Source organism: Chlorocebus sabaeus, chromosome 21 (assembly GCF_047675955.1).
Source record: "Chlorocebus sabaeus isolate Y175 chromosome 21, mChlSab1.0.hap1, whole genome shotgun sequence".
Lineage (NCBI taxonomy): Eukaryota > Metazoa > Chordata > Mammalia > Primates > Cercopithecidae > Chlorocebus > Chlorocebus sabaeus.
In genome coordinates, this window is record NC_132924.1 from 80,215,871 (window position 1) to 80,236,137 (window position 20,267).

General features: G+C 37.4%; 1 protein-coding gene across 1 annotated transcript in view; it reads left to right on the top strand.

Annotated features, from left to right (window-relative positions):
- The window catches only part of PRKAR2B (protein kinase cAMP-dependent type II regulatory subunit beta), a 114,591-nt gene that overhangs the window by 83,948 nt on the left and 10,376 nt on the right, over positions 1-20,267 (top strand). Inside the window, exons 5-7 of the mRNA XM_007982525.3 lie at positions 10,094-10,200; positions 15,498-15,651; positions 19,852-19,953. Coding sequence (XP_007980716.1) covers positions 10,094-10,200; positions 15,498-15,651; positions 19,852-19,953 — 363 coding nt within the window. The remainder of the gene's footprint in view (positions 1-10,093; positions 10,201-15,497; positions 15,652-19,851; positions 19,954-20,267) is intronic.

The following is a 20,267-nucleotide window of genomic DNA, read 5'->3' on the forward strand; positions in this document are numbered from 1 at the left end:
CAGTTCATTCAAGGCATATTTACCGAGTACCATCACTTAGCAGCAGTGGGAGTTAGTGCTGAGGAAGCAAAGGCCTGGTTCAGTACCCTGAGTTGATATCAAAGCTGGCCTGTGGATCACATGATCACATCGCAAATGAAGGACCAATGTAGTATTTAACTCTTTTGCTCCAGAGTCACACAGAAGGCAGTGGTAAAATCAATCCTTAGTTTTACACTTAGAGGTAGGCTTTATTCAAGAATTCTTTATTTTTTGATTAGAACTTTACATGGGAGAATTTCAGAGGTCACCAAGAACAGTGCTCTCAAGCTTTAATACGCTGATGTATCATCAGGGGATCTTGTGAAAATGCAGATTTGGATTCTTGTGGTCTGGAGTGGAGCCTGAAAAGTCTGCATTTTTCACAAGTTCCCAGGTAATGTTGATGTTCTTGACCCACAGCATACTTTGAATACCAAGGACTAGAGCTAAATGTGAAAATGTTCAAGTTCAGTATTTGGTTGCTGTTACGTATGTTATGTTTGCATGCTTTCCTATTCAGTGAACCAGTATTTTAATGCTTCAGCGGGGACTAAGTCGTGAACTTCTGATGTCTGTAGGGTTAAGTGATACACAGGCATAAATGAAGTCATTGCTAGTTATGCTTTCCTGGGATGTCGTTTTTTCTGTTCTGTTTTTTAAATTAAATTGATCTTCCTTGCTATTTCAACTTTAGCTCTTTAAAAGCATTGTGAAAATTTTGGTTGCATTTAAAAGTATTAATATTTAAGAAAGCTTTTGCTAATATAGTCTGGCAAGGAGCATCTTTGCTTAATGTGATTATTTTGTAAACATAGGAGTGTTCTAGACTTTTTTTCACTGCTTTGCTGAAAGTCTTCAATATGTATTTTAAAAACCAGCTCATAGCGGGAAAAAAATTCAGTTTCTGAATTGTCACGATCGAATGTTTTATAGAGAAGAAGCAAATGTATTTACATAGTAGTTTTCAAAAGACCCTTTTTTGAATTTGAGCTCAGACCACCTTGAATTACTCCCTTACTATTTAAATCCTTCCAGAGATGATATAGGATGTAAGTAAGTAAAATTTATTTTTCTCAACAAATTACCACCTGGAATAAGACTTTTAGCCCAAAACATGGCAGATTGGTGGTTTTAGTTTAAGCTCATACTATAGAACAGCTTTCTAGTTTTTTATGATACACATTATTTACAGTAACCCAAATGTGTTTTCATTGAATTACATATTCAGCTCATATAATCTGCTTATCATGCAGCTCCTTTCATTTTAATTTCTCGACTACTCACTGTTTCAAGACCTATTTAAGGTATTGGAGGCCACAGAGATATTTAGAGATGGTTGTTGTCCTTTTGGAATTTATAATTTAATGAGGGTACAAACACATCTGCAAAGCATGTTGGGAAAACATGATACATGCTGTAATATGGTCAGGGCACGGTGAGAAGATGTCTGTCTCTTAGCTTACCTTAATGGTTCAGAAAGCTGGAGAGGTCACTGAGCTGTGCCTCCGAAAATGAGGAGGGAATCACCAGGTGAGGAAAAGTACAGAGTATTATCACTAGAGCCTAAAGTGGCAACCGTCCGGTGATGGATGGCCTCCATCTAGTGATGGGAGTGATGGAGCTAAGATATGGGTGCTGTATCAGGAAGGCCCATTCTTTCTTCAATGCTGTGCTGTGGCACTGGACTGCCTTGTGGGCAATGGGCACGGCTGAAGAATTTTAGTCAGAGAATGTAACTATCAGATTTTTCTAAGGTCACTTTGGTGGTAATGTCGAGGAGGAGTTAAAGAGGGGAGAAAAATGGGGGAAGCAGACAAGAACAAAAGAGTAGAGCCCAGTAGAAAACCAGGTCATGATCTAGGGAAAAGAAATGGGTCTGAACTCCAGGGAAGGGGGAAAGGGACAGACAGAAAAGAAGGGTTTCACAAAAAAAGATTAGCAGAATTTGGTACTTGGTGATCGATTTAGTTGGGGACTGAAGGAAAGTGTCTAGCTGGAGTGACTATGAAGTTGCTACCTTTTCCTGAAATGGGAAAACTTGAAGGAGGAAGGGGAAACTACTAATTAGCAAGAAGAATGATCTTGGCTTTGTGTCTACTATCTCATTTGAATTTCCTGAAGTCATTATTTAGTTTGAAAATCTTGCACTTCCTAGACTTCAGAACATTTTTCCTTGGAGAGCTGTATATTCATATGTTGAGCACAGCGTTTATAATTATTAATCTCTTTGAAGATATTCTTTTCATGAATATTTTAATGCTCCACTCAGTAGGCCATTTTCCTTCTGAAATATTTCTAATTTGAGGCTAACTGAAACAGTTTTCTTAGGCTATATGATAGGCTCTTTCATTAATGAAGAGTAAATTGTTATTTCTTAAGTGAGTCAGAGCCCTTTACTGAGCTCAGTCTTGAATTGGCATTCTGTAGGAGAATTAAATGTGGATTTCCTACAGTAGTTGTCAGTCATCATGATAAGCCTCTGCATATTAAATATTTCCTAAGTTCTTTTCACTCTGTGCATAATTATGGGGAAATTACATTTTGATTGACTAGAACAGACACCTGTCTGTATTTTATCAGGAATTGCTTTTTCATATATCCATGTATGAATTCTTCAGTTCTATAATGTTTTCAAATGCAGCTAATTCCAACATCACAAAATAGTTAATGTAGCAATTTATTTCATCTTTTTTCCCCATTTGACATTTAGAGTCAGAACCAATCAGTAAAGCTGATGTTCACCCTCTACCTGCCTTAAAAAAGTCAAAATATAAATAGCAAGCAAAACAAAATATTAGTAAATCATTTAATCAGCTTTTATAATTTTGATAGGTGACCATATGTTGCCTGAGTTGATGAACTCATTTGGGTAGAGTGGTCCCTGTGGGGCCAATTAGCGCTACATCAAGAAAGGTCTGTTTCACTGCTACCTTGGCTTCATCTTCAACCTTGGCTGCTGTTCCGCAAAAAGATGCCAGAACTCACACAGGGACCCAAGAAGGGGATGAAAACCACTTCCTGCAAACCCATCATCATCATTCTTCCGAAAGTTTTTCTTAGCCCATATGAAGATGTAAAATTATGTTCTCAGTTTAATTAGAGTTTTTTTAGTTAATTAAAAAATATAAATCAGTAAACACGTAAAATTGACAAACATTCAAAAAAAAACAAAAGAGTAGTCAGTGAAAGGAAATCTCCTTTCCACCTCTGCCTCTCAGAAACCCAGTTTCTTAGGAGCCACGTTCTTTTAGTACTATCTTGTATATTTTTCCAGGGTCATGCAATACACATACAAGTATATTCTTTTTCAAATTTTGGTGGCAAAAAAATTAACACACTGTTATGCCCTGTTCTCTTTCTTTCTTTCTTTCTTTCTTTCTTTCTTTCTTTCTGTCTTTCTGTCTCTCTTCCTTTCTTCCTTTCCTCCTTTCCTCCTTTCTTTCTTCCTTTCCTTTTTTTCCTTTCTTTTCTTTCTTCTTTTTTTTTTTGGAGAGTCTTTCTCTGTTGCCCAGGCTGGAGTGTAGTGGCATGATCGTGGCTCACTGCAACCTCTGCCTCCTGGGTTCAAGTGATTCTCGTGCCTCAGCCTTCCGAGTAGTTGGACTACAGGTGTGCACCACCATGGCCAGCTAATTTTTGTTTTTTTGAGTAGACATGGAGTTTCGCTGTGTTGGCCAGGCTGGTCTGGAACTCCTGACCTCAAGTGATTTGCCTGCCTCAGCCTCCCAAAGTGCTGGGATTGTAGGCGTGAGCCACTGTGCCTGCCCTGCCCTGTTCTTTTCAAATTTAACAATGTATCAGTATTTATAGAGGTTCTATATTCTTTTTAAAAAATATGTTCATCAGTATTGTTTATACAAGTTTAAACTAGTAGCTTTTATGTATTATAAAGCTAAATCATGATAACACATTAATGTTTTGCTGTTGCCACTATGATATAATTGTACATATAACAGCAGATTCCAAGTAACCAAAACGATATTTAAAAAGAAGAACGAATTTGCAGGATTCACATTTCTTAATTTTAAACTTATTGAAAAGCTACGGTAATCAAAACAATATACTGGGCTGGGGTAGACATATAGAACAATTGAATGGAATTGAGAATCTAGAAATAAACGTATATACTTATGGCCAATTGATTTTCCCACAAGAGTGTTAAGACCATTCAATAGAAAAAGAATAGTTTCTTCTACAAATGGTGCTGAATCACTGGATATCACTGGATATCCACACACAAAAGAACAAAGCTGGACTCCTTTGCATATACCAGAATTAATTCAGAAGGGATCAAAGGCCAAAGATATAGGAGCTTAAACTATAAAACTCTTAGAAGAAAACATAGGAGTAAGTCTTTATGGTCTTATATTTAGCATTGGACTCTTAGACACCAAAAGCATAAGAAGAAAAGAAAAAAGAGATAAATAGGACTTTACACATATGTAACATTTTTGTACCTCAAAGGGCATTATTTTAAAAAGTGAAGACAGTCTGCAGAAGAGAAAATTATTTGCCAATCATATATCTGATAAAGATCTGGTATCCAAAATACATAAGTAACACAACTCAACAGTAAAAAGACAAAATTTCCAATTTAGAAATGGGAAAATACCATTTCATCCCCACCAGGATAGTTACAATTTTAAAAAAGGAAGACAAAGTGATTAATTTTATGTTATGTGAAGTTCACCTCAACAAATTTGTAGTTCCCTCTCACCACTCCTTTTCAACATACTGCTAAAAGTCTTGACTAATGCAATAAGACAAGAAAGTGTAGTGAAATGTATTGAGAAGGAAGAAATGTACCTGTCTTTTTTCACAGATGACATGATTAAGTAGAAAATGGGAAAGGCTTCCAGAGCTAGTAAGTGATTATAACAAGGTTGCAGGATACAAGGTTAATATACAAAAGTTAATCACTTTCCTTTATATCAGCAGTGAACAAGTGGAATTTGAAATTAAAAATACCATACCATACCATCCCCCCAAAATGAAATATTTAGATGTAAATCTAACAAAAATATGTATAAGATCTATGTGAGGAAAACTATAAAATTATGAAGGAAATCAAGGAAGAACTTAATACATGGAGAGATTTCCATGTTCATGGATAGGAAGACCTAGTATTGTCAAGATGTCAGTTTTTCCCCAGTTGATCTGTAGATTCACTGCAATCCCAACAAACTGATCCTGAAGTTTGGAGAGGCAGAAGACCTAGCAGAGCTAACACAATATTGAAGGAAAATAACAAAGTTAAAGTACTAATACTAACTGACTTCAAGACTTAGTATAAAGTGACAGTAATCACGACAGTGTAGTATTGGCAAAAGAATGTACAAATTGATCAGTGGAACAGGACAGAGAACCCAGTAACAGCCCCACTTAAATGAAGTTAACTGATCTTTGACAAAGGAGCAAAGGCAACACAATGAAGTAAAGATAGTCTTTTCAACAAATGGTGCTGTAAAAACTAGACTTCTGAAAAATGAATCTATAAATGGACTTTATATTCTTCACAAAAATTAACTCAAAATAGACCACAGATCTAAATGTAAAATACAAAACTATAAAATTCCTAGGTGATAACATGGGAGAAAATCTAGATGACCTTGGATTTTGTGATAACTTTTTAGATGTAACACCAAAGGCACATCCATGAAAGAAAGAATTGATAAGCTGGACTTCATTAAAATTAAAAATTTCTTTGCTGCAAAAGACACGTCAGCAGAATGAAAAGACGGTCTCAGACTGGGAGGAAATATTTGCAAAAGACACAGCTTGATAAAGGACTGTTATCCAAAATATACAAAGAACTCAACAGTAGTAAACCATCAGATTAAAAAATGGACCAAAGATGTTAACAGACACCTTGCTGAAAAAGATACACAAATGGCTTATGAAAAGATGCTCCACATCACATGTCATCAGGGAAATGCAACTTAAAACAATAATGAGATACTACTGCACATCTATTAGAATGGCCAAAATTCGGAACACTGACAGCACCAAATGCTGGTGAACATAGGTGGTTTAAGAACTCATTGTTGGTGAGAATGCAAAATGGTACAGTCATTTTAGAAGATTGTTTAGTGGTGTCTCTTACAACTAAACATACTCTTACCATCCTCTCCAGCAGTAATGCTCCTTGGTATTTACTCAAAGGAGTTGAAAACTTAGGTCCACACAGAAACCTGTACACAGCTATTTGTAGCAGCTTTATTCAAAATTGCCAGAACTTGGAAGCAACCAAGATGTTGTTCAGTATGTGAATGGATAAATAAACTGTGGTACATCTAGACAGTGGACAAAATGAGTGATCTTGTTATGAAAAGACATGGAAGACATGGAAGAACCTTAAATGCATAATATTAAGTGAAAGAAGCCAATGTGGAAAGGCTGTGTGCTGCATGATTCCAACTGTTTAACATTCTGGAAAAGGCAAATTTTTTTGCAAGGCAGCCCTTGTCACTGCTAGACAGCTCTCATTCCTGGGCAGGTCTTTACATTGTGCCAAAACCTTCATGAAACTTCCACCCAACAGTCCCAGTTATGGCCTCTAGAACTACTGATGTCATGGTTTGAACAGAAGATAGCTGATGTATTCTCATATAGGTCTTCTTTTCTGTCACCTAAATGCCTTGTTTCCTGAAATTCCCCCATTGCAGGTTTTCACATTTCTTGATTACCCTTCTTTTAGTGTTCTCTCGCTGCCACTGACTCCTTTGAAAGAAAGGTGTCTGAAAATCCCTATATGCCTACAGCATCAGAGCTTTTTGGTGAATGAATCTATGACAGTTTATTTATCCAGTGCCCTGTTGATAAACTATTAGTTTGTTTCCAGTCTTCTGCTATTGTGATGCAAAGAAAAATGCTGATGCATTTTATAAATAGCTATATAATAACTTCCTAGAAAAGGAACAGTGAGGTAGAAGATTATGCATATCTGAAATTTTATTAAATTTTGACAAATTGCTTTTTTAGAGTTTGTTCCATGTTACCTTCTCACCAGAAGTCTGTGTGAGAATGCCTCCTTTCCCACACGGTCTCCAACACAGTGTGATATTCTAACATTTGTATCTTTTTGAATCTGGCAAGTGAATAGTGGCATCTCATTTCGATTTGAATTTGGATTTCTCTTCATTTTGAGAGAAGTTGAGTAACTTTTCATGTTTCTAAGAATCCCCCTTTCTTTTTTCTGGAAGCTTTGCAGATCTTTTATCTTTAGTGTTCTGAAAACACATTCTTTCATCCTAGTGTGGGGATTTATGGTCATTGATTGTGCTGGGTACTTGAGTGTGTGCCCTTTTGGTCTGAAAACCTGTGTCCTTTGGGTCTAGAAAATTCATCCTGTATTGTTTATATTTCCTCCTTTTTGTTTTCTCTGTTACTGTCTCTGACACTCCTTTCTTTTCATCTCTTTATTGACTTTTTTTTTGAGGTGTTTGGTGATTTATCTTCTTACTCTTTTATTTACTTTTAAAGAAATTGTAATGGTGGATACATGTCTTTATACATTTGTCAAACGCATAGAATGTACACCACCAAGAGCAAATCCTAATATAAACTATGGACTTCGAATGATAATGATGTCAGTGTAGATTTATCACTTGTAACAAATTTGCCACTCTGGTGGAGGATGTTTATCATGGGGGAGTCTGTGCCATGTGTGGGGGGCAGAGGATATGTGGAATATGTCTGTACTTTCTGCTTAGTGTTCCTGTGAGCTTAGAACTGCTTTAAAAAAGTCTATTTTATTTTTTATTTTTTACTTTTGAGACAGAGTCTCACTCTATTGCCCAGGCTGGAGTGCAGTGGAGCAGTCACAGCTCACTGCAGCCTCAACCTCTGAGGCTCAAGCAGTCCTCCAATCTCGGCCTCTCCTGAGTAGCTGAGACTGCTCATTTTTTTGAGACAGAGTCTCACTCTGTTGCCCAGGCTGGAACTCAGTGGTGTGATGACAGCTCACTGAAGCCTCAACTTCCCAGACTCAAGCAGTCCTCCAACCTCAGCCTCCCGAGTAGCTGAGACTACAGGTGTGCCCCACCGTGCCCAGCTATTTGTTTTGGTAGAGACAGGGTTTTGCCGTGTCGTCCAGGCTGGTCTCAAACTCCCGGGCTGAAGCAATCTGCCTGCCTTGGCCTCCTAAAGTGCTGGGATTGTAGCCGTGAGCCACTGCAACCTGCCAAAAAAAAAATCTGTTTTAAAGGAAAAAAAAAAAAAAAAGACCATCATATTTTTGATTTCCAAACCACATATTTTTCTCTGATTTGCTCTTTTCCTAACTATCCTATTTTGTTTTTTGGTCTCATGGATATATCATCTTAAATGTCTCTGCAAAAGCTCTTTATGATTCCTGAAATACCTATTTCATGTATTGTCATTTTGCTGTTTATCTTAGTCTTGTAGGCTACCAGGGGAGCAACATAAAGCTGATTTAGAGCTCTGGGTAAGTAGGGCAGGTCTGTCAACCAGTGCACTGTTTAGCTTGAGCTGACAGGGAGCCAGCTGTTACATTGGGGAACCCCTAAGTCCTACCAAGTGAAAGTTTTTGTTCTAGGGCACCAGTGTTCACCGTATCTGTTCTAGTTCTAATTTGTTTAGTTTCTCTCTGATCTTTTGTCTGGGAAGAGTTGAGAGTCCACATTTGGCTGCTAGGCATTCTGTATTAGGGTAGAGGGATTTTGAAGGAAGGTGTCAACTAATCTCTGCAGGACTTTAAATCAGTCCGCTTGTTTTTAGCTTTGTGTCTCAGTCCCACGCCGGCAGAGCCAGGTGTTACCCACTTGGGAGCCTCCTGGTGCTCCACAAGGCATATTGGCCCGTCCACACTGCAGTCTCACCTGTGCTACTTGGGGCAGCTCTCTCTGCCACATGTTACTTACTTTCGCCCTGAAACTCTCTCATCCATCCGTTTTCCCTTCCTGTACTCTATACAACTGTAGATTCATATCTTCATATGCCTTGTAACATTTTCATGTGGTCTCAAAAGGAAGAGAATCACATGTGATCTGTTATCCTCTCTATCCAGAATATCTTGTTTCTTCAACCTGTGTTTTCCACTTGCATCTTTGTTCTGCTTTGAATCTATCTTCAACTCCTTAATTTATGTATAATAGTAATTGATTTTGGCATGGGCAGTTAGCATTACACCTTTTGTACACCCATAAGGAGTGACCTGACCAAGGGCTCAGAGCTAATAAGTAGCAGAACAAATAACCCTCTGAGTCTTTAGATTTCCATTATATTGTAGTATTTCCTCATATCCATTTATTTTGTCTTTTTGAAGTTCTTTGAATTATTCCGGTATTTGTTCTGATTAAAGATTTCTTTCACCTCCTAGTTTATTCTTATTAGTTTGAAGTTTATCCTTGAGCCTTGTCAATCACACTTTGGCAGAATAAACATTTTACATAGTTTAATTAGTTGTTGAATAATATTTTTGATGTTTCTGACAAATCTGCCCTAGTGAGCTCAGTGGTTGCAGCTTGAAGCCAACCGTAGTGACAGTGAATAGTGACATATTATTTGCCACAGTCATTTTTGGTTCGCTTTGTTGTTTTCTATTTTGTTCTGTTTTTATTTTGGTGCTAAACCAAAAAGAAGATTGGAATCAGGATCTAAATTCACCAAGTATTTAGGTTTTCTGTACACAGATTTTAGTGATGACTAAGGAAGTTTTTAAAAATGGGTATCTTTAAAAGAAATTTGAAATAATTCCTTACTAACCTGATCCTTTTTAGTTGCTAAGATTATATTTCACAAGGTATGTGGTGGTTTGGTGGTTAAATTTTCATTTCAAAGTGGTGATAGTTGCAAATATTCTGAAACAGACTAATTATAATTACTTTCATTCAAATACTGAATATGAAAGTATATAATCATTTGTATATATTTGTAATATAATTATTTGTATGTGGTAAGAAAGACTACTGTGTATTTTTCTGACAACATTTAATGGTAGTTATGATATTTCCATTTCTTTGGACTTGTTCACAGAAATATAATTATGGTTACTTAAGAAAACATGTCCTAGATAAACGTAAAGATTATATCCCATCTTTTTTAAAAATAGGAGCAGATGTCTCAAGTATTAGATGCCATGTTTGAAAAATTGGTCAAAGATGGGGAGCATGTAATTGATCAAGGTGACGATGGTGACAACTTTTATGTAATTGATAGGTAAGTTTTGTCCAGCCTTACTATTGAAATTTAAAGAACCTTTTGTGTAAAATCTCAACCATTATTATGGCAACTGACAGGTTAATACAGGATACTTGTTATTGCCACTACTCTAATTACTACATAGTAGGCACTGTAAACCTGTTGTGAGTACATGCAGTGAAGCCACAGTGGATCATGAAAAGAGGCATAGGTTATAGAGGAACTGATGACTTTTGGTTAGTCTAATCTGTAAATGTCAGTCATTTAACGTGAGCATCTTCATTTGCCAAATTCTAATTGAGAGATGTGTGATGGCATTAATATGTACTAGATGCCTATTACAGTAAGAACAGCAGTATAATATGGCATCTAAGATGTTAATTCACAGTAGACTTCAATTGGTATTTCTTAAAAGTTTTTTTTTTTTAAACTATGTAAAACATGCTCATGGTTTAAAAAATTCAGAATTGGCTGGGTGCAGTGGCTCACGCCTGTAATCTCAGAACTTTGGGAGGATGAGACCGGTGGATCACTTGAGGTCAGGAGTTCAAGACTAGCCTGATCAACGTGGTGAAACCCCGTCTCTACTAAATACAAGAAAAATTAGCCCGGTATGGTGGTATACACCTGTAATCCCGGCTACTTGGGAGGCTGAGTGAGGCAGGAGAATTGCTTGAACCCGGGAGGTGGAGGTTGCAGTGAGCCGAGATTGCGCCATTTGCACTACAGTCTGGGCAACAAGAGTGAAACTCCGTCTCAAATAATAAATAAATAGATAAATAAATAAAAATAGAAAATGCAAATATTTCACAGGGGAATAAAAGGTGAAAAGTAAGTCTATCTTCCTGCTGCTTCAACAGCATCCAGTCTGTATAGTGAGTAGTTTGTGCATCCTTCCAAGAATTGTATATTATTATATTTGTCTTTAAAAACTCTATAATTATTTAAAGAAGTCTTACATTTATGTTGAAAATCTGTTTTCAGGAAATTTAAGTTGTGCTTTACCTCATCATAGAACAATGTGCCTTATGCAATAGATGAATCCTAAAATCTAACAGCAGAGCAGCCTGAGCTGACTCCTTATTTCTTCACTTTTGTAAAACAATAATGAGTGTTCGCATCCCTGACCTCTCCCCTTCTGTGTGGAACGCAGGTCCTCTCCCAGCCCGACTCACTGGATTATGTTTTCTCTCTGGGTCGAGTTGTGTTCACCTCAGAGGTCTTGGTGAAAATGACCCCTTTGGTCTCCTGAAGCCTCATTTCATTATTTTGGCTCTGTGGGTGGTATCTCTCATGCATCAGTCACTCATGCTCTTTAAATCAAGAGTTTTCACTGATTGTCCCATTCCCTCATCCCTAATGCCTGGTGACCTATGACTGAAGCATTAGCCAAGATTTTAGAGTAGAATAAACCAGTTATCTATATGTGAATCAAAATAATGATTTTTATATCATTAATAGCTTTCATCGGTGCAACACCTCAGAAATGCACCTAAGTGTGTTTGATTGTAGAAGTGTATGAGAAACCCTAACCCTCTACGATCTTAATCATTTAGTGGGGATCTTTGACTTTCAAAACTACCTTACACTTGTATGTAGTCTGTTCCCTTTTCAGTTAGATCCTAGTCACCCATTTGATAGATGAAAACATGCAGGCACACAGAAGTGACAGCACTTGGTTCAGATCACCCAAATGACTGGCATAGAGCCAACTCCACAGCCAGGTCTCTTGCCCTGTTCATTCTCTTTCTGGGGCTCTGCCCTGCCTGAGGCCTCACATTATCAGAGAAGAAATCTGTGTGAAAAAAACAGCCCAAGGGTTTTTTTTTTTCTTTTTTGCACAGTCTTGCTCTGTCGCCCAGGCTAGAGTGCAGTGGTGTGACCTCGGCCCACTGCAACCTCTGCTTCCCAGTTTCAAGCGATTCTCATGCCTCAGCCTGCAGAGTAGCTGGGACTACAGGTGCCTGCCACCACACCCAGCTAATTTTTGTATTTTCAGTAGAGACGAGGTATCACCATGTTGGCCGGGCTGGTCTCGAACTCCTGACCTCAGGTGATCCGCCTGCCTTGGTCTCCCAAAGTGGTGGGATTACAGGTGTAAGTCAGTGTGCCCGGCCTAGCCTGCGGTATTTTAACAGACTTTAGACTGATGTGATTTCAACTGTACTGGTAGCTCATTTTACTTTTCCTCAGCACATTTTGCTGTGTTTTACCCTATTCAAAGTAGTGAGTGTAGAGAACAGTTTCAGTGCAAAAGTGTAAATAGTTTAGTAAATTGAGGAGTTTAATCTATAGCATTGCTAGTCTGAAGATCTGAAATGCTCCAAACTCCAAAGCATTTTGAGCGCCAACATGATGGCACAAGTGGAAATTCCACACCTGACCTCATGTGATGGTTCACAGTCAAAATGCAGGCACACAACAGCTTGTTCAGCATCCCCGAAGGGGTTAGTGTATGACATACAGTAACTTTAATCAGAACACAGCATTGTAGGTGGAGACTGCAGGCCTGCCATTGTTTGTGGTTGCTCTTGTTTGGCAGCCGGTGCAGGTACTCTGGGGATGCTGCTGTGCTGCTTAGTTACCCCAAACACATTATTTTTTATTGTATTAATGGTATGTCATATTTTTTACTGTTGAGTACTTATGTGTGAATACAAGTAAAAAATGATGGCTTATTGGTAGCATATAAATTGAGAGTCAGGAATGATGCTAATGCTGAACAACCACAGATTGTTCACATGGGTGGCTGAGATAATGACACCTTTGCTTTCTGATGGTTCAGTGTACACAAATTTGGTTTCATGCACAAAATTACTTAAAATATTAAATAAAATTATCCTCAGACTGTATGTATAAGGTATATATGAAACATAAATTAATTTTGTATTTAGACTTAGGTCTCATTCCCAAGATAACCTCATTCTGTATATACAAATATTCTAAAATCTGAAAATGTCTAAAATCTATAACACTTCTGATTCTAAAAATTTTGGATGAGGGAAACTCAACCTGTACTTGAAAAATGATTATCCATGGGACAAATTCTAGTAGTTTCCCTCGAAACAGTCATTCTATCCATGAATTACATTGAAAACCAATTCTTTTCCCTTTTTTTTGAAATGGAATCTGCTCTGTTGCCCAGGCTGAAGTGCAGTGGCGCGGTCTCGGCTCACTGCAACTTCTGCCCTCCTGGGTTCAAGCGATTCTCCTGCCTCAGCCTCCCAGGTAGCTGGGATTACAGGTGGCTGCCACCACGCCTGGCTAGTTTTTTTGTATTTTTAGTAGAGGTGGGGTTTTACCATGTTGGCCAGGCTGGTCTCAAACTCCAGATCTTGTAATCTGCCCACCTCAGCCTCCCAAAGTGCTGAGATTACAGGCGTGAGCCACTGTGGTCTGGCTGCGAAACCAATTATTTTCTTCCTTAGTAATAGTATCTATTGTCTATCATGTTTCTGCTCTTATTGCTTCTTTATTATTAATAATCCTTTTCTTTCTTTTTTGGAGGGACAGGGAGAATGTCTCACTTTCTTGCCTAGGCTGGAGTGTAGTGGTGCAGTCACAGCTCACTGCAGCCTTGAACTCCTGGGCCCAAGCAATCCTCTTGCTTCAGCCTTCCAAGTAGCTAGGAGTACAGGCATGTGCCACCATGCTTGACTAATTTTTCAGTTTTTTGTAGAGACAGAGTCTTGCTATGTTGCCCAGGCTGGTCTTGAACTCCTGGCTTCAAATGATCCTCCCATCTTGGCCTCCCAAAGCATTGGAATTAGAGGCATGAGGTACCAGGCCTGGGCATAATAATTTTCTAATGTTAAAAGCCACTTTTTTTTTTTTTTTTTTTTTTTTTTAGCAGCACAGCCCCACCCTTTGTCTTTGTTAGGGTTTAGTCAACAGAATATAAGCCAAAGAATTTTTTCTGTCTGCCCTCATAGGTGCAAGCCTTGAAAGCATGTTCTCTGATAAAATACAGTATGTGGAAAGTCAGTCATCCACACGAAGAATGCAGTTTACGTGAATATAGGGTCTGGGTAATATGAAGTGCAGTGACATGCAAACTGAACCTTATTTGCCTAGAAAAAGAACCCCAGTTAAAAGATAAGCACCAAAAAAACTGTGAAAAGACCAGAGTTAGATATCTAGTCTGAATTTCTACTTTTTAACTTTAGAATGGGGGTTGATCTAAAGTAAAGGGCCAGAGAGTAAATACTTTTGGCGTTGCAGGCCGCTATGTTCTCTGTTGCAACAACTCAGCTCTGCAGTTGTAGCATAAAACCAGCCATAGATAACACATAAACAAACAGTGTTTATAATTGCAGTGAAACTTTATTTACAAAAGCAGCCAGTTTGTGGGCTATAGTTTGCCAACCTCTGCCATAGATTATAAAGGACACTAGTAAGTTTTGTAGAGTAGTGGCTAACCAAATTGCTATAGCTAGATTCTTCTTAAAAAGTTACTTTTTTCTGATCACAAAAGTAATAATATGTTCATGTTACAAACAGAAACTCTTAAATAGCCAATGTGCCTAGAATCCCTCACTATTCTTGTGCTCTTAGATAACTATAGTCAGTGGTTTGATAAATGTTTCTTCAGATGATTTTCTTTCATTTTTTAAGGCTAATTTTTTTGTAGAGATCGAATCTTGCTATGTTGCCCAGGCTAGTCTTGAACTCCTGGGCTAAAGTGATCCTCCCACCTTGGAATTCCAAATTGCTGGAATTACAGGTGTAAGTAAGCCATCACACCCAGCCTCTTCAGATGATTTTTTTTTTTTTTTTTGAAATGGAGTTTCGCTCTTGACGCCCAGGCCGAAATGCTCACTGAAACCTCCGCCTCCCGGGTTCAAGCGATTCTCCTGCGTCAGCCTCCCGAGTAGCTGGGATTATGGGATCCCACCATCACGCCTGGCTAATATTTTATATTTTCCGTAGAGACAGGGTTTCACCATGTTGGCCAGGCTGGTCTCAAACTCCTAACCTCAGGTGATCCGCCCGCCTCGGCCCCCCAAAGTGCTGTGATTACAGGTGTGAGGCCTGGCCTCTCCAGGTGGTTTTTTATGCATATACTATTTGGTTATAGTCTTTAGTTATAGTTTTATCATTTGTTATTCCAAATTTTTATTGGTTAGTTCCATTTTTCCCAGCAGGCACATGGTCTGGAACAGATGGCACAGATGGATTCCCCTTTATTACTTGTCATCGGAGGGGATAAACAGGCTGGAAATATGATTTTATTTCACAGGGCTCTTTTCTGAAATAATGTTTTATTTTAATGAGATTTTATTTGAATTAACCTCCAATCTACATATGTCCAACAGAGGCACATATGATATTTATGTGAAATGTGATGGTGTTGGAAGATGTGTTGGTAACTATGATAATCGTGGGAGTTTCGGCGAACTGGCCTTAATGTACAATACACCCAGAGCAGCTACAATCACTGCTACCTCTCCTGGTGCTCTGTGGGGTTTGGTGAGTAAAATATTTATTTGACCTGAATGTTATGATTTGTAGCAATTGCTATGACAGTGTTACACATTGCCACATGTAGTATTTTAATTTAAAGATCATCAGTCATCAGGTAATTTATTAAGCAGCCACTGAATGCTGAACTGTAGGGCACTAAGACTGCACTCAGATCCTCATGTCATTGCCCCCACTCCTCCAGTCCCGTCAGGATCTTAGGACCTGGTGGCCCAGGAAAGACACTCAGAGTCAGAATGCTCCTGTCTTACCCACTCTTAGAAAATAACGAGCCATACAAACACAACCTTCAGTACTTTTCCTCAGATAGCTTTCTGAAGTAAGTATTATAATCTGATAAATTGGTGGCTCCCAGAGTGTGGTCCCGTGAACACTGGCAGCTGTATCACTTGGAAACTTTTTAGAAATGCCCATTCTGGGGCCCCACCCACTGATTCTGACCTACTGCATCAGAAATTTGGAGTTTGAGAAACCAGTATAAAAGGATGCTCTTGTTGATATAAATTGATTGGTGACTGCTCTGCATTTAAAAGCAGATGTGTAGGGAAAAAATGCTTGGTCGCTGTGCTGATGTGCCCCACATCAGAATTACCTGGAGTATTTTTTAAAAATCCTTTTACCTAGATCCCACCACAGGCAAATTTATCAGAATCTTCAGCACTGGGACTTGGGCATTAGTACTTTTAAATATATTTCTTAATGTGGTATTCCTGCAAGACTTAAAAGCTGTTTTAAAGATATATTCGGGCAGTATTTTCACATATGATAGGATGCAAATTATTAGGCACTACTAAAGCTGCTTCTGGAAGATTGTATTTAAGGTAGTGATTCTCAAACTTTAATGTGCTTCCAAATCACCTGGGAATCCAGTTAAAATGTGGATTCTGATTCAGTGGTTCTGGGGTGAGGCCTGTGATTTTTGCATTTCTCATCAGCTCCCAGGAGGTGGCAGTACTGCCTGATGTCAGGCCAAACTTTAAACAGCATCGATTTAGGGAAATGTTTACAATATATGTATTTTCTTTTAAAATTGTTGAAAATAGCTCACCCACTAGTTTTGACATGCATTTATTTGGTTATTTCTCTCAAATCCTTTTGTGGAAAGAGAAGAGGTTGAAGTAAATGTGAGGTTTGTTAACAGTCTCATTTCCAAGGACGACTGTATATAGCATTACAGAAGTCACACATTATTTAGTCACAGTTCAGCGTTTGACTCTGAAGTCGATTCAGCTGATAAAAATATCTCTTGATCAAAGAGACAAGACATTTTACATTTCTTTTAATTAGAACCAGTTATTATATACTTATTTAAAAATGTGATGAGTCACTTTTTTAAGGTTTAAAAGAAAAGCTGAGTTGTCTCAGGGAGAAGGAAACTCATCATCTGAAGTGTTTTAAGAACTGTCAGCGATTTGAATACCCAGAACCAGCAAAGAAAAAACTCCAAACCAGAACAGTCCTTCACCCACAGAAGTGTTTGTTTGCCTGTCATTAAAGCGGTGGGATAAATCTAGCATCTGCCATGACCTGTTTTATTGAGGAAGGTTTACTTTTCAAACGTAGTCATTCCAGTGGGGTTGCCATTCAGATTCAGATTGTCACACAGTGAGGAAATTGCCTCCTTGCACATCTTCAGAATAAGATCAACGATTTTATAGGTTGGCCTCTTTGAATACTGATAGTTTTTACCCCTTGTAGAAACCTTAATTGGGTATAAAAGACCCAGAATTTCCTAGTCCACATACTACTTAAGTTCCTAAGAAGGATTAAGCATTTTCAGAGATTTTTAGTTGTCTATACATGTTACTAAATTTTATAAAAGTGGGCAGTTTGTCATGATCCTCCTGATGTATAATAGCTTTCTAAAAATGTTAGGATAATTAACATAATTACTTAGTATTTCAAGCCTGCTTTTTAAGGGCGACTTGACTATAATAACTCCTTCTCAGGGAGAGTCGAGTAGAAAAGAAATTTTTCTTTTAAGGTCAACAGACTGGAGGTCTGCCTTATAAATATAAGTGTAAAGATAAGCAAAAAAAGCCCAAGAGAAAAGTCCATTGCAGTATAGCCTCACTCTGTAAATAATATTTGGTCACTGTTAGCCTTAGGGGTAACATGATCTATGTGACTGTACTGATGATTTGGAAAGGGGATTGTTGAAATGGCTTCAGGATGAAAGTATTTGAAATTCTGGACTTTATATGTCACACTGGGTGTGAAGAGATAGGTTACTAATGGTAAATTCTTTCTGAGAGATATAACTGATTATGATTAGTTTCTAAACCATTAAGCTATTTTGAGTCTTCTCTGTTTTGCAATAAACTCTGTCCATAAAAATGGTGTTATACCTGATTTCCAAACCCGATTATATATCAGAATCACTTTGGGAGCATTTATGAAATATACATTATTGAGCCCTACATGCAGAGATCTTGAGTCATTCAAGTCTGGTGTCTCAGAAATCTTTTTTAGTACTCTAGCTTATTCTGATGCAGAGCCAGGCTTGGAAATAATTTCAATATTTGTGCTAATTACTGTAAAATTTTCTTTTAAAAAAAGTATTAGGAGTAAAACAAGTCCAAATTACAGCCAATACCAAATTGGGAAACAAGATGTTTAATTTACTAGTGTCCTAGTCCTTTTGGGCCGCTGTGACAAACTGTTACAGAATGGGAGGCTTAAGCAACAAACATTTATTTCTCATCGTCTGGACACTGGGAAGTCCAAGATCAAGGCACCAGAAGATTCGGGTCTGGGGAGGGCTTGTTTTCCTGTTTAACAGACAACATCTTCTTCTTGTGTTCTCACGTGGTGGAAGGGGCAAGGGAGCTCATTAGAATCTCTTTTATAAGGACATTAATCCGATTCATGAGTGCTCCACCCTCATGACCTAACCATCTCCCAAAGACTCCACCACCTAATACTATCCTGGATGATCAGGATTTCAACAGAGGGATTTTAGAATGATAGAAACATTGAGTTGCAGCCCATCGCACCTAGAGACTTTCATCTATACTGGCCTTTTTCTCTATTGCACTAGTTTGTTTAAATTCAGCCTTACTATGGTGGCATAAGAAAGAATGAATAAGACCTAGTATTTGGTAGCACATAATAAAATTGTATATTTTTAAAATAAGTGTAATTGGATTGTTTGTAACTCAAAGGATAAATGCTTGAGTGGGCGGATACCCCATTCTCTATGATGTGCGTATTTCATGTTGCATGCCTGTATCAAAACATCTCATGTACCCCATAAATATACACCTACTATGTACCCACAAAAATTAAAAATAAAAGTAAAAAATATTAAATTGTTTGCATAGTAATTTATTAAATAATATATCCCAATTTTTACTTTATTAAAATGGTATAATTGTTTATTAATGAATGCCACGCTAACATAATTATTATTTTATTAAAGAATTAAAATATTTTATGAGAGATTATTTAAAATAAAATTTTTAGGAAAATAATTTTTTGAGCTTGTATCCTTAAAATTTGTACTAGTTCTTCAACCGAGTTCTGCATTTTTGAGGGCATGTAGTATAAACATAAACAGGAACATTTTAGACTATGAACATGGTAAACACTGGAATTAGATCTTACTCAAAAACATAGTTGTAATTTCTCTGTGCCTTCACATTAAAAAAAATTTTTTATGGGTACATAGTATGTGTATGTGTGCTATTTTGATAACAGCATAATGCATAATGATGACATCAGGGTAAATGGAGTAGCCATCACTTTAAGCATTTATCATTTCTTTGGGCATATCTCCACATTTTTAAAAAGAAAATTTTGACATAATGTGGATATGAAAAAGAACATAGAGTGCATAACACAGAGTAAAAGAACACAGTGCTAGTATACATTTTTAAAAATGCTGTGATAGCGCCTCCTTGTGGGCAGAGCCCAACATGTTGGTCAGATTTCTGTTATGCATGAAAGTAAACAGATACCTCCTTAAAAAAAAAAAAAAAAACAGTATTTTATGTGGTTCTGTATTATATTTTGTGCTTGATGAAAAAAATATGAAATGAGTTGCATTAAAAGTATACTGATGTTAATCTTTTATTTCAGAATCTTCAATCATTGCTTCTTGTAGGGAATAAAATGAAACTATTTGTATAGCTTTTCCCCCATAAAATTTACCTTTTAACTGTCTTTTATTTGATATTCTGCCTGTAGGACAGGGTAACCTTCAGGAGAATAATTGTGAAAAACAATGCCAAAAAGAGGAAAATGTATGAAAGCTTTATTGAGTCACTGCCATTCCTTAAATCTTTGGAGGTAAGTGTATGTTTATGCTTTTATTTTATTTTGCTTTAAAAGTTTCTGTTTTGCTAGGAATATTTAGTTCTATAGAAAAATTTCCTTGAATAAAAAATATTTATCCATGTTTTTATTTGAAAAGATTAAGTGGTAATGCTAGTTTTTATAACTCATTGTTTCTTCTGCTATCTATAATTGCATTTGTTTTGTTATTTGAAAGTTGTTTTGTATAATTGCATTCCTACCCCGCATCTATAGCACATGTATATGTGGTCTTTATCTAATAGCAGACGTTATACAATCACATAGATGTAGGCAAGAGCCACTAGTTG